The sequence below is a fragment of the Oncorhynchus tshawytscha genome, linkage group LG06, assembly GCF_018296145.1.
Source record: "Oncorhynchus tshawytscha isolate Ot180627B linkage group LG06, Otsh_v2.0, whole genome shotgun sequence".
Taxonomy (NCBI): Eukaryota; Metazoa; Chordata; class Actinopteri; order Salmoniformes; family Salmonidae; genus Oncorhynchus; species Oncorhynchus tshawytscha.
This window is the reverse complement of record NC_056434.1, coordinates 77,804,554-77,819,678: the sequence shown is the minus strand read 5'-3', so window position 1 is coordinate 77,819,678 and position 15,125 is coordinate 77,804,554. Positions and strand designations below refer to the sequence as shown.

Below are 15,125 nucleotides of genomic sequence, written 5' to 3'. Positions count from 1 at the left end.
GCAAAGTATTGACGCGTTTTTTAAAATTGAGAGACAAGCTTAAAGTTTTCTTTACTGACCATCATTTTCACTTGTCTGACCACTTGCATGATGACGAGTTTCTCACATGACTGTCCTATCTGGGTGATGTTTTTTCTCACCTGAATGATCTGAATCTAGGATTACAGGGACTCTCCTCAACTATACTCAATGTGCGGGACAAAATTGAGGCTATGATTAAGAAGTTGGAGCTCTTCTCTGTCTGCATTAACAAGGACAACACCCAGGTCTTGTATGATTTTTTTGGTGTGCAAATGAACTCAAGCTTACGGACAATGTCAAATGTGATATAGCGAAGCATCTAAGTCCACTTACCAATATCTGAACAAGAGAGCCTCATTGAAATTGCAGCAAGCAGTTCTGTGAAAATGTAATTTAATCAGAAGCCACAGCCAGATTTCTATATAGGGCTGTGCTCAGAGTATCCTGCCTTGGCAAATTGCGCTGTTAAGACACTCAAGCGCCTTGGCAACCACGCACCAATGTGGAGAGTGGATTCTCGGCCCTCACTAGCATGAAACTAAATACAGGCACAGACTGTGTGTGGGAAATTATTTAAGACAGACTCTCTCCAATACAACCCAACATTGCAGAGTTATGTGCATCCTTTCAAGCACACCCTTCTCATTAACCTGTGGTGAGTTATTCACAATTTTCGATTAACAAATAAAGTTTTATATGTAAGGTGGCTAAATAAAGAGCAAAATTACTGATTATTATTTGTGCCCTGGTCCTATAAGAGCTCTTTGTCACTTCTCACGGGTTGTGACAAAAACTCACACTTAGTCTTATGTTTAATAAATGTATGGGAACCACTGCTCTAGAACTAAGCAACAGCTCTAGTTGACATTCCTGCAGTCAGTATGCCAATTTAACGCTCCCCCAAAACTTGAGACATCACGCACCAGACTTTGTTAACAAAGAGACACACACCTGCCTTTGAGTTTACGAGACGCTGTGATGCATAGAAAAAACAGCTAGATTTATATGAACCATGTCCCCGTTCAGCCACGACTCTGAAGCACAGGATATTACAGGTCTTCACGTCCAGTTGATAGGATAGTCTCGAACGGCTCTCGTCCAGTTTGTTCTCCAGTGATTGTACGTTCGCCAGCGGAACAGAGGGTAGAGGAGGTTTATTTACTCGTCGCCGTGGTTTCATTGAAGTAGAATTCTTCATTCAAATCTCTATTCTGATTTCCAGGTGCTCTTTTCAGTCATAGGAAACAATGGCAGAAACATTATGTCCAAAAAGAAATACACAAAATAACATAATTGGTCAGGAGCCCGTAAAATGGACACAACACATCCCAGCGGCGTTCTCTTTTACCTGACTAATGGATACATGCTCTATAGTTGAGCCGTCCATGATGAAGCCAAATCACATTTCACATAAAACTCTCTGGTTCCTTACCTATCTCTTGTACTGTATGAATCATGATCCTCCAGGAAAGCAATAATAATTATTTGATTCCTCTTAAAGCCTGTGTTCATAATCGTAGGAAGAAAAGGTCAGGACCAACACAATTATTCCATTCGGAGGCAATTACCATTATGCTGAAAATACACTGACACGGAAACACATGTATTGTGTTTTTATCTGTGGGCAAACCCAAGGTTAAGATCATAATCATAATTACATGGCGGTTTTAGAGCGTTATCACTGGTGAATTGGACCGGGGATTAATGAAATGACGTTTTAATTGATGACAGATTATCACACTGTTTATCCTCTGTCCTTGTCTAATCGTTCAGTCAGTCATTTGTAGTTGGCTGCTGGCATGCAGGGTAAGTGGCTCTACAGGGCCACTAGAAATGATAGGCATAGAGCCAGACCCATCTACCTTTCTGTTTTCTTGCTGATAAGGTGGTATTGCAGGGGACATTTGCGTGTCAAACCTATTTTTATTTCTTGATTGAGTCACTATGCTGTTTACTAGTATTGTTTCTCTGACTGTCCTCTGTCCTCAAGATTCCCTGTCTTGGCCCAGTCTCTGTTCTGCTACGGTCACCACTGATCTTGAACATGAACTCTCTTGCTGACTAGGTTCTGTAACTCTGTTCCCTTGTAAAACTCTGTCTGTAATCGAGATTAACTTCCGTTGTTAAACTGTGTGTGGTCACCCCCCTCCAGACAGTGCAGCCGAGAGATGCTACAGGTTTTCCGACTGCGTCAGCTGCACTGCCAACACCAACGGCTGCCAGTGGTGTGAAGACAAGAAGTGCATCTCTGCCTCCAACAACTGCACTGTGGTGAGTCTGCCTACAGGGGGCGGAAGTGAGACGGCACAATCACAGCTAAAGTTGTCAATAAATTACACAGCATGAATAGTCAGGTAGCTTAAAGCTTGCCTTCTCATACGTCACCACTTAACTGTTGTTGTAGACAAGTCATTATTATCTCCCCTGCTTGGCTAACTGTGTCAATGCTTTCCCCTGCTGTCTCCTCTATGTGTGTCTGTAGCTGACCCTGGAGCTAGCGCAGCAGCATAGAGGTCCTCTGTCCCTGGCCCCTCCCCCTTCCATGCTGTCTGATCACCAGCTCTCTGTGTGGAAGCAAGGGGCTAAGATGATGGGACATGTGGGTATTCCATACTGTTGCAGGGGCTTTGCTGTTAATGTCAATCCATCCTTTTCTGTTCTGCCAAAGCACAAATTGCAGCTTTACATTACCCCAATACTGTGAAGCAAATTCACCATAATAATAACAATGTTGACGTTTGTTACTTGTATTCTTTCTTCCCAGTCTGTGAGGAACTTCACCAAATGCCATGTGAGGAATGAACAGCTCTGCAGCAAGCTGGCCAACTGTAAGAGCTGCTCCCTCAACCTCCACTGTCAATGGGAGCTTCAGCAACAGGAGTGCCATGCCATCCCTGGTGAGAAAGAACACACACACACACACAAATGTCTTCCAAAACCTCCAAACAAGCAAGAACTTAGCTGACTACCTGTTTGACAGCTATAAGCAAGTTTGATTGATTGGAGAACTTGTGCCAATGTTTTATGCATAATTAACTAGGGTTGGGACTTGCCTGGGACCTCACAATACGATATTATCACAATACTTAGGTGCTGATGCGTATTGCGGTTCTCACGATTCTAAACTCAGCAAAAAAAGAAATGTCCTCTCACTGTCAAGTGCGTTTATTTTCAGCAAACTTAAACGTGCAAAAATGTGTCTGAACACAACAAGATTCAACAACTGAGACATACACTGAACAAGTTCCACAGACATGTGACTAACAGAAATGGAATAATGTGTCCCTGAACAAAGGGGGGGTCAAAATCAAAAGTAACAGTCAGTATCTGGTGTGGCCACCAGCTGCATTAAGTACTGCAGTGCATCTCCTCCTCATGGACTGCACCAGATTTGCCAGTTCTTGCTGTGAGATGTTACCCCACTCTTCCACCAAGGCACCTGCAAGTTTCCGGACATTTCTGGGGGGAATGGCACTAGCCCTCACCCTCCGATCCAACAGGTCCCAGACATGCTCAATGGGATTGAGATCCGGGCTCTTCGCTTGCCATGGCAGAACACTGACATTCCTGTCTTGCAGGAAATCACACACACCGATTGAGCAGTATGGCTGGTGGCATTGGCATTCTGGAGGGTCATGCAGGACGAGCCTGCAGGAAGGGTACCACATGAGGGAGGAGGATGTATTCCCTGTAACGCACAGCTTTGAGATTGCCTGCAATGACAAGCTCAGTCCGATGATGCTGTGACACACCACCCCAGACCATGACGGACCCTCCACCTCCAAATCGATCCCGCTCCAGAGTACAGGCCTCAGAGTACAACACTCATTCCTTCGATGGTAAACGTGAATCTGACCATCACCCCTGGTGAGAGAAAACTGCGACTCGTCAGTGAATAGCACTATTGTGGACAGTCTGAGCACTGATGGAGGGATTGTGCTTTCCTGGTGTAACTCGGGCAGTTGTTGTTGCCATCCTGTACCTGTCCCCCAGGTGTGATGTTCGGATGTACCGATCCTGTGCAGATGTTGTTACACGTGGTCTGCCACTGCGAGGAAGATCAGCTGTCCGCCCCGTCTCACTGTAGCACTGTCTTAGGTGTCTCACAGTACAGACATTGCGATTTATTTTCCTGGCCACATCTGCAGTCCTCATTCATACTTGCAGCATGCCTAAGGCACATTCACGTATATGAGCAGGGACCCTGGGCATCTTTCTTTTGGTGTTTTTCAGAGTCAGTAGAAAAGCCTCTTTAGTGTCCTAAGATTTCATAACTGTGACCTTAATTGCCTACCGTCTGTAAGCTGTTAGTGTCTTAATGACCGTTCCACGGGTGCATGTTCATTAATTGTTTATGGTTCATTGAACAAGCATGTGGAAACCCTTAACAATGAAGATCTGTGAAGTTATTTAGATTTTTATGAATTATCTTTGAAAGACCATACTGAAAAAGGTACATTTCTTTTTTTGCTGAGTTTGTGTGTGTGTGTGTGGTGTATATATATGTGAATTGCAAATTGAGTCTGTCCTTTGGCTTCAATGTAAAGTTATGAGTGATTAGCAAAAAGTGCTGCAATGTTTATCTGTGTATTGTTCTAAAGACTGTAACTCTAGCCAAGTGTTTGAATTCTTCACTAGTGCTCTGTCGTTAGTCATCTTTTCAATAGCCTTTTATGGAAAAAAGGGATTCTTTCTCAGTCTGATGAAAAGCATGTGATGGTATCCATTATCCAAACTATGAATGTAATCAGCGCAAGTCTTCGAAATAAGCAGAAAAATTGTTGTGATGAAACTGGAGTTGTTTTTCCTTTAATCTCTGCAAATTGTTGTTTTAATTAAGGTCCATGTAGTTCCTCCCACTCCCACTGTTTGACGTGTCTGTATGCTGGTGCTGGACAGACACATACCTGTGTATTCATGCAGGGTGGTCGATGCACGCCTCTTTGAAGAATAGTCCATCATTCTCTATCTTTATCTCAACTGACTAACATTGCCTGATTTCACACCATCAAATACTTGTCAGTTAACCTCACTTTTATATTTAAGCAATAAGGCATGAGGGGCTGTGGTATATGGCCAATATACCATGGCTAAGGGCTGTTCTTAAACACAACGCAACGCAATGTGCCTGAAAACAGCCCTTAGCCGTGGTATATTGGCCATATACCACAAACCTCCGAGGTGCCTTATTGCTATTATAAATTGGTTATCAACGTAATTAGAACAGTAAAAAATAAATGTGCTGTCATACCCGTGGTCAGCCAATCAGCATTCAGGGCTTGAACCGCCCAGTTTATTATTAACGATATATCAGTGTGCTGTGAGTTGCATATCAAATCCAGTTGATATGAGGGGTCTTGAGGCCAGGAGCAGATCTATGCACTATCCAATTGGGTGGCCCAGCACAGTCAGAAGCCTGGGTCTAAAGTACTTCTCTGTCCACAGCTCAGCTCTGTGGAGAAGGCTGGCACCATGTAGGGGAGGCATGCCTGAGGATCAACTCCAGCAGGGAGAGCTATGACAACGCCCAGCACTACTGTAAGAACCTGGATGGGAACATAGCCTCCCTCACCACCCCCAAGCAGGTGGACTTTGTACTGGACGAGCTGCAGAAGTACCAGCTACAGGAGAAGGTAAGGGAAACACCTCGGTTTATAATGGTGTGTTGTTTTGAACGTTGTCCTTCATGAAGTTCTGTCTTGAGGAATGCATTTTTTCCCAAGTCGAATGCCTAAGGAGTCGCCATGACAGTGGAACTTCTATTACACCCATGATGATCTGAAGCCAAAAATTGAACATGTGTCTTAGCTTGATTACTGATGAGTCAGTCCACACGTGATCCATTGGATATAGTGCCAACACCTGAGATTTCCGTGATCCCAACCCAACTTTTTGTATTTATTTTGTCAAGAGTCACACTTCCCGTTTAAATGCCCACCACACATGTCGGCTTTTCCAGTGATTGTGCTGTCAGAACTGAGAAGGATATGCAGGAGCAAGTATTTGACCGGTGTTATTATTTGAATGGTGCTCGAGGATCTCTCTCGATGGTTTTAGGGTGTTTAAGTAGCATGTTTCTGCTCTATGAATATTAACACTGTTCTTCATAATAAAGCTCATCTTTGATGTTTTAAGATGCAGCGGTAACAGGTATCCATCTTAGCTCTTTTCTGACAGTTATTTGGAAGGAGTTTATGCTCTCCGTGGCTACAATAATCACTTTTCTTTTCATCCAAGCAATTCATAATTTTTTATCCCAGTTGGCCTGTAATAGGGGATTTGAATTCAAGTGCATTTTCAGAGTACAGCAACAAGTGTTTCAGGATTTGAATCCTGGCGGTCTCCCTCGGTTACTCAAGTGTTCCGCTCTTGTAAATGTTCACTGTGTGATAGATCATAGCAGGTGTTGCCGGCTAATTAACCATTCATTACAGGTAAAACTTTTGAGACATTATTACCATTATGAAATAACTCATACACAGACATTTGTAAAAGTCTAATAAGTACCTTACTTTAATGACTCTGGCCTGTCTTGGTTTTATGGGTTAGTGTTGGCTGAGGTCGGCACTTTCACTGTAATTATAGCAATTTGCCCAACGGTTTGATTTAAGATTTCACATAAACATTACTTTGATCAAATATATATGATGTATTGTATGTTGGGAAATGAATAACATGCTTTCATACTGACTGACCCTCAACATGGAGATTAGAGAAAACTCTTGGCTTAGATTCCAGGCTCTCCATCCTTAACCTCTCTCTCTCTTTCTTCTTTCTCTCCCCATCTCCTTCTCATCTTTCTCTTTTTCTCTCCCTCTCTACCTCTTTTTCTCCCTCTCTCTACCTCTTTTTCTCCCTCTCTCTACCTCTTTTTCTCCCTCTCTACCTCTTTTTCTCCCTCTCTCTACCTCTTTTTCTCCCTCTCTCTACCTCTTTTTCTCCCTCTCTCTACCTCTTTTTCTCCCTCTCTACCTCTCTTTCTCCCTCTCTACCTCTTTTTCTCCCTCTCTCTACCTCTTTTTCTCCCTCTCTCTACCTCTTTTTCTCCCCTCTCTACCTCTTTTTCTCCCTCTCTCTACCTCTTTTTCCCCCTCTCTCTACCTCTTTTTTTTCTACCTCTTTTTCTCCCCCTCTCTACCTCTTTTTCTCTCCCCTTTTTCTCTACCTCTTTTTCTCCCTCTCTACCTCTTTTTCTCCCTCTCTCTCTCTTTTTCTCCCTCTCTCTACCTCTTTTTCTCCCTCTCTCTACCTCTTTTCTCCCCCTCTCTACCTCTTTTTCTCCCCCTCTCTACCTCTTTTTCTCCCTCTCTCTACCTCTTTTTCTCCCTCTCTCTACCTCTTTTTCTCCCTCTCTCTACCTCTTTTTCTCCCTCTCTCTACCTCTTTTTCTCCCTCTCTCTACCTCTTTTTCTCCCTTCTCTTTGTCCTGTAGAAGATAGCTCCGTGGGTGGGCCTGAGAAAGATCAACATCTCATACTGGGGCTGGGAGGACATGTCTCCCTTCACCAACTCCTCTCTGCAGTGGCTGACTGGAGAGCCCAGCGACTCAGGCTTCTGTGCCTACCTGGAGAGGGCAGAGGTGGCAGGGCTCAAGGCCAACCCCTGCACCGCCACCACCGACGGACTCATCTGTGAAAAACCAGTTGGTGAGAGAGGGACTGGGAGAGAGAGGGAGGGAGGGAGGTAGAGGGAAGGAGAGCTGGAGAATAATTGAGGTGGGGATGATTTGAACAATGAAGACTAAATACAGACTAATTCTCAAAGACACCTGCAAGCCTTGTGAATTCTAAGAAGCCTCCCTTGAACATGTGATTGATCCATTCAGCAGTTGCTAGTATGTGATCATTCTAAAGCTCAATCAGACACTATTGAATTAGAGATCTGTTGGAATGGCAAAGAAAAGTTTACATCCAGAAACCCGCTGTGTTGCCATCATCAGTGACAAGGGACAGAATTCACTAGTCTAGTGAATTTAAAAGGGGACAGATTGTATGCGGAGAGATACTGTATTGTTTTAGGAAGAGTAGTGGTACAACTGGAGAAGATCACAGCCCGGACTGTTTGACAGTAGCTGACCTTCCTCCCCATCATGGCCCCTCAGTGACCGACCTGTCCTACTCACACAAACACACATGTAAGGAAACTGGAATCAACAGGCTCATCTGACTCACGGTCTTTTTCCTGTCTGCTTTTAGCCCCACTGAACTATTCTAGAACTGATTTTAAGAGCCCAGAATAGCTGGGGAGCCCAAGCAAATGAATCCTTAAGTGTTCTGTTTTGGCCGCCGTCCCTCCCATAGCTCCGCTTTGTACAGACAGAGTAGAGGGGGAATGGGTAACAAAAGACACCCTGCAGTTTCTCATTACCGTTCTGCTTCCTCTCTCGCGGGGGTGTCTCCCACTCTGAAATAACTTGCCTGCCCTAACTCAGTTCAAATGATGGAGGTAGACTGAGGGAGGAAATTACTCTTGGTTACCGTCTACTCTTGAGTTAAATTACTTATTTAATGAATGGTTATGTGAGTACTTGCTGTAAAAAATACTCCGTCCAAGGTAGAGAGGAAATGTCTGCTTTAAACACTGCCGTTGATTTTCAGCACTACGTTCAGGCTGTGCACTGGACAGACGTGATGTAAATGTTACCTTATTTTCTCCTGTCTACAGTGAGCCCCAACCAGAGTGCCCGTCCGTGTAAGACGCCCTGCTCCCTGCGCACCACCTGTGCCAACTGCACCAGCCAGGCCATGGAGTGTATGTGGTGCAGCAGCACCCAGCGTTGTGTGGACTCCAACGCCTACGTCATCTCCTTCCCCTACGGACAGTGTCTGGAGTGGCAGACTGGAGACTGCGCCTGTGAGTATTCCACTGTGTGTGTGTTTTCAATACGACCCCCAAAAGGAATACAGTGGGGCAAAAAAGTATTTAGTCAGCCACCAATTGTGCAAGTTCTCCCACTTAAAAAGATGAGAGAGGCCTGTAATTTTCATCATAGGTACACTTCAACTATGACAGACAAAATGAGAAAAAAAGTCCAGAAAATCACATTGTAGGATTTTTTATGAATTTATTTGCAAATTATGGTGGAAAATAAGTATTTGGTCACCTACAAACAAGCAAGATTTCTGGCTCTCACAGACCTGTAACTTCTTCTTTAAGAGGCTCCTCTGTCCTCCACTCGTTACCTGTATTAATGGCACCTGTTTGAACTTGTTATCAGTATAAAAGACACCTGTCCACAACCTCAAACAGTCACACTCCAAACTCCACTATGGCCAAGACCAAAGAGCTGTCAAAGGACACCAGAAACAAAATTGTAGACCTGCACCAGGCTGGGAAGACTGAATCTGCAGTAGGTAAGCAGCTTGGCTTGAAGAAATCAACTGTAGGAGCAATTATTAGGAAATGGAAGACATACAAGGCCACTGCTAATCTCCCTCGATCTGGTGCTCCATGCAAGATCTCAAGATCACAAGAACGGTGAGCAAAAATCCCAGAACCACAAGGGGGGACCTAGTGAATGACCTGCAGAGAGCTGGGACCAAAGTAACAAAGCCTACCATCAGTAACACACTACGCCGCCAGGGACTCAAATCCTGCAGTGCCAGACGTGTCCCGATGCTTAAGCCAGTACATGTCCAGGCCCGTCTGAAGTTTGCTAGAGAGCATTTGGATGATCCAGAAGAAGATTGGGAGAATGTCATATGGTCAGATGAAACCAAAATACAACTTTTTGGTAAAAACTCAACGTGTTTGGAGGACAAAGAATGCTGAGTTGCATCCAGAGAACACCATACCTACTGTGAAGCATGGGGGTGGAAACATCATGCTTTGGGGCTGTTTTTCTGCAAAGGGACCAGGACGACTGATGTATCGAAATAATGAATGGGGCCATTTTGAGATTTTGAGTGAAAACCTCCTTCCATCAGCAAGGGCATTGAACATGAAACGTGTCTGGGTCTTTCAGCATGACAATGATCCCAAACACACCGCCCGGGCAACGAAAGAGTGGCTTCGTAAGAAGCATTTCAAGGTCCTGGAGTGGCCTAGCCAGTCTCCAGATCTCAACCCCATAGAAGATCTTTGGAGGGAGTTGTAAGTCTGTGTTGGCCAGCAACAGCCCCAAAACATCACTGCTCTAGAGGAGATCTGCATGGAGGCCAAAATACCAGCAACAGGTTGTGAAAACCTTGTGAAGACTTACAGAAAACATTTGACCTCCCATTGCCAACAAAGGGTATATAACAAAGTAGTAAGAAACTTTTGTTATTGACCAAATACTTATTTTCCACCATAATTTGCAAATAAATTCATTAAAAATCCTACAATGTGATTTTCTGGATTTTTTTCTCTCATTTTGTCTGTCATAGTTGAATTGTACCTATGATGAAAATTACAGGCCTCATCTTTTTAAGTGGGAGAACTTGCACAATTGGTGTCTGACTAAATACTTTTTTGCCCCACTGTATGTGCAAATGGATTATTGCAAACAATCTAAACAAATTTTATTTCTTTTTTTTAACCTTTATTTAACTAGGCAAGTCAGTTAAGGACAAATTCTTATTTTCAATGACGGCCTAGGAACAGTGGGTTAACTGCCTGTTCAGGGGCAGAACGACAGATTTGTACCTTGTCAGCACAGGGGTTTGAACTTGCAACCTTCCGGTTACTAGTCCAACGCTCTAACCACTAGGCTGCCCTGCCGCTGCTTGTCATCGTACCACTACTATTGACACTAATGCAAGTGACAGCATTACTCTGGTCAACAATAATGGTAGTTGGTAGAAAACCTCTTAGAGTAGAATTGATAGGTTGATGGATTTAATTGTTTATTTCAGCACCTTATACCTCTCTCTCGGGCTCTCACTCTCGCGCTCTCTCTCGCGCTCTCTCTTTGTCTTGCTCTTGGTCTCTCTGTGTCTCTCTCTGTCCCTTCCATATTCAGCTGAGTTCCTGTTTGTTAGTAGTGAATCCTTCAGGGTTAATGTAGCTCAGAGATATCAGATGTTTGTGGACTCGTTCTGCTCCACAGTCAGCAGGTGCTTCCACTTTTCTAGACTCTTAGGTGTATGCACTGTAGGTACTGCCGTGGGTACTATGGGAAAATCAATAACGTATCGATGTTTATCCAACTCAAATGAAAAATACATGTTTTCGAGTTTGTGTTTTCTTTGAGCTAAAAGCCCTCCGTTAAAGGTCTCAGATGTTCGATTGGTTCTGGGATTTTAACTTTCTCATGATATATAATTTTATGTCCGAAAATCCCCAGACTTTGTTACGAGATTAACAGTATGTGTTTTACACAATTGCTATTTTGAAAAGTCATGTCAAGCAGATGTTGGTACCAATAGTAACTTTTTGTGTGTCTGTTCTTGTAGTCAAATGCAACAAGTAACTTGCGGTCTGAGGACTCTGTTTTCATCATGTGAGCAATTAAACAGATGGGGGGTAGAGCTTTCACCACGTTTCGTCATGGTCACAATATGCCTGAACACCCCCTCATTATACCACGTCAGCGACAGTATTCACAGTGCATGTCATTGTTGTACTCAGTGCCATCACCAGGGGATTCTGAAGTCATTACCGTTCAGCTACTGTATCATGGTCAGTGTGCTTGTAGAGTATTTGTTTTATGGCCTGACATTTCTCACACTTAACACTCTACATGTCGGTTCTGAGATTTGGGGAATGAAATTAGGCAAATTGTTCTATTGTTTTTATTGTCCTCCAGAGTAATGCAACTCTCGGAAGCCTGACGATATGGGGCCAATCAGCATGTAAATGGGCTGTAGCGTCGTTGTGTACACTAAGCCCATATCATGCTTTTGTACTTCAGAACGTGGAGATAAATAAATATACTGTTACAGCCAAACACAGTGCGGCATTGTGCTAATGTCTTTTTGTTTTCAACATGTTAATTTAAAGAAATGTCATGGTTCGCCCTAGGATTATTTGATCAAGTTTAGTATGTTGCAGGTTTTTGTAGGGGGAGAGCAAATATACAAAACTCAATTGTTATTCGACTCCATTGCCAATGAGCTGCAGGATAGTGTGGTTCTTTGCCTGTTCTCTTCAGCTGAAAATCGTTTCCAAGGTTTTCCCATCAAGTTTGCCTTTTCTCTATCCACAGTAACTTTCTGTGTCTTTTTTTAGATAGATGATTTCTTGTGTTTTGGTTTGGAGGGGATATTGCGAGAAACAGGAAACAAGATTCACTATTTGGCGTACTAGCCACAGGATGTATTTATCTCGAAAGGCCGGGGGAGGTCAGCAACTCCAATCTGGCTGTACTCCTGAAAGAATGTCCCCCTGAACACAATGTGATTCTGCTGCTGTTCCTGGAAATGGTCTTTCTCCCCGTTAAGGTCACATTTCAGCAGGTAATTAGAACTCAGCCAGGCCCCTGTTCTCCTTAGTTAGGTTCAGCTTACCTCCTACACACGCTCTCGCACGCACACACAAAGGCACTTTGGCATCGAATGAGGGCAGTGCCCAGTTCTTTACATCTCAGAGTGATTCACCATCCCCATCCATCTGCCTGGAACACCTCCCAAATGTCCAGCAGCATTAACCTGACCGACACCTGCATATGTTCGTTAAGCAATCAACCATCGTCCCTGTGTGCTTTGAGCTCACACAGGGCGCTACAGACCAGCTTGAATATAAAGGGAATCAGGTGTGTGACTGAAGGACTTGAAAATACCCAAAGCATTCCTTACAGTAGGACACTTCAACGGCTGACCACCCAGGACCAGAAATAAAAAGGAGCTCTCTGTTTCTGCATAGCTCAGATCATTTGTCTCCATACAGATGCTACAGATCTGATGCTACAGAAGGATACAAGTCATTAGCAGTTCTTTAAAGACGATCCCAGCATCGTTTGAGAAAACAAAATATTTGTAGGTGTTTTAGGCTTCTGTTATGTGATCGACAGAGGTTGGGCTGGTTATGTTTCATTTAAAGTGTTCTCAATACACCTGGAAAAAGACAGGGTATGAACCTCCCGAAATATAAAGAAGATGGGAGTCAGAATGGTGAAAGAGTGTTGTGTATATGATTGCTTATAGAACTATCATCTCTGAGATGCATAAACCTAGCTTCATGCTTTTTGAAATGAGCGATTCTGCTTTTTGATTCTTGCTAACTTGGAGGTGCACTTTTGCTTGAACTTGAAACCAACTACAAGAGCCCTTTTGAGAAAGCCAAAAAAAGTGTTGGCGCTTAGGAAGACAATATTTCCACCCTGTGTAAACACTACTGCCTCTCTGAGGCCGGGTGAGAGGAGAGCTTCTGTTTTTCTAATTATGAAGCACAAGATTGTAGTTGGAGAAACAGACGAGAACCTAGAAATTAATCAGCAGCATGGTTGAATAATGCAACAGGGACAGACTCGGAAACACAGATTTTGGGGAGAAAAGTTCAGCTGAACACATCTGTGGCTTGTGGAAATGGGAGTGGATCAAAACCATATCTCCTGGCAAAAATTCAAATTCTACCGTTCATCCAGGAAAACTCACATGACAATAGAAAGGAACATCTTGGGTAACTCCCTCATACCTTTTGGTCTCATAGGGGTTATTTTTGAGTTAACTTGTGTGTCCTGCTTCAGGTGTGTTTCAAAGCTATTTGTTCATATTGTGGAGCTCACAACCAGTTGACTTGTTTAACTACTCCATGAAGGCCTAACCTGAGTCAATCATTTACATTCATATTGTATTATTGTTACACAGTATAAGCAGGCTATGAATATAGAATCACAATCACATTATTTCCTGTTACGCTCGACAACAAGTTCAAAGAAGGAAAAGAATAAAACAATTCATAAAGGTTCAATCGACCAGTCCAACTTCTCACACGCTCTGAATGAAAACCAATTTAACTAGCCCACCAAGCTTACCTCGGCTTCTGAATCCACTAAAGGAAATTATGGATGGAGATATTCTTTGTAAGCATTGAATGCTGTTTAATATGTATTTTCTAATTTCCCAGTAAAGCTTTCGTTTGAATGTCAGAAGCATTTTATGAATACCAATGTATCCTCAATAGAGACGACATTTATGGAATTCCATTTATTTAGGAAAGAAAAGGTCAAGCCACTGGAAAGTTTAAGCAACACAAAGAACTTTTTCACTGGATATGTCCTCAAGAAGAATGAAACGTTGACAAGGAAGTTAGAAGTGTATTGGTCCCAACTCTGCTTCGTCAAGGACAGGCAGTTAAGATTCTATGTTTGTCAGAGTCACTAACTAAATGTCTGTAGATACACACATTAGCTGTGCATGGGTAAAATCACTGGGGACGCCAATCCAGGAAATAAAAGCCATATTATAACATACAGTACCAGTCAAAGTTTGGACACCTTCTCATTCAAAGAGTTTTCTTTATTTTTACTATTTTCTACATTGTAGAATAATAATGAAGACATCAAAACTATGAAATAACACACATGGAATCATGTAGTAACTCAAAAAGTGTTATAAAATATATTTTGATTTGTTTATTTTTGTTTGTGATTCTATATTCATAGCCTGCTTATACTGTATAACAGTAATACAATATAAATGTAAATGATTGACTCAGGTTTGGCCTTCATGGAGTAGTTAAACAAGTCAACTGGTTGTGGCCTCAACAATATGAACAAGACTTTGTCTCTTCCTTTCCTGTGGCAGTCCTCATGAGAGCCAGTTTCATCATTGCGCTTGATGTTTTTTGTGACTGCACTTGAAGAAACTTTCAAAGTTCTTGAAATGTTCCGTATTGGCTGACCTTCATGTCTTAAAGTAATGATGGACTGTCATTTCTCTTTACTTATTTGAGCTGTACTTGCCATAATATGGATTTAGGATATCTTCTGTATACCACCCCTACATTGTCACAACAAAACTGATTGGCTCAAACGCATTAAGAAGGAAAGAAATTCCACAAATTACATTTTAACAAGGCACACCTGTTAATTGAAATGCATTCCAGGTGACTACCTCTTGAAGCTGGTTGAGAGAATGCCAAGAGTGTACAAAGCTGTCATCAAGGCAAAGGGTGGCTACTTTGAAGAATCTCAAATATAAAATATATTTTGATTTATTTACCAATTTTTTGGTTACTACATG

At 42.8% G+C, this 15,125-nt stretch overlaps 1 protein-coding gene across 2 annotated transcripts in view; it reads left to right on the top strand.

The window, feature by feature from the left end:
• LOC112253122 (attractin-like protein 1) overlaps positions 1-15,125 on the top strand; it is a 385,056-nt gene that overhangs the window by 110,622 nt on the left and 259,309 nt on the right. Inside the window, exons 13-18 of one of the 2 annotated variants that reach the window (XM_024425060.2) lie at positions 2,174-2,292; positions 2,504-2,620; positions 2,786-2,918; positions 5,467-5,654; positions 7,454-7,667; positions 8,686-8,874. In XM_024425060.2, coding sequence (XP_024280828.1) covers positions 2,174-2,292; positions 2,504-2,620; positions 2,786-2,918; positions 5,467-5,654; positions 7,454-7,667; positions 8,686-8,874 — 960 coding nt within the window. The remainder of the gene's footprint in view (positions 1-2,173; positions 2,293-2,503; positions 2,621-2,785; positions 2,919-5,466; positions 5,655-7,453; positions 7,668-8,685; positions 8,875-15,125) is intronic. The other variant, XM_024425061.2, reaches the window with a different exon arrangement.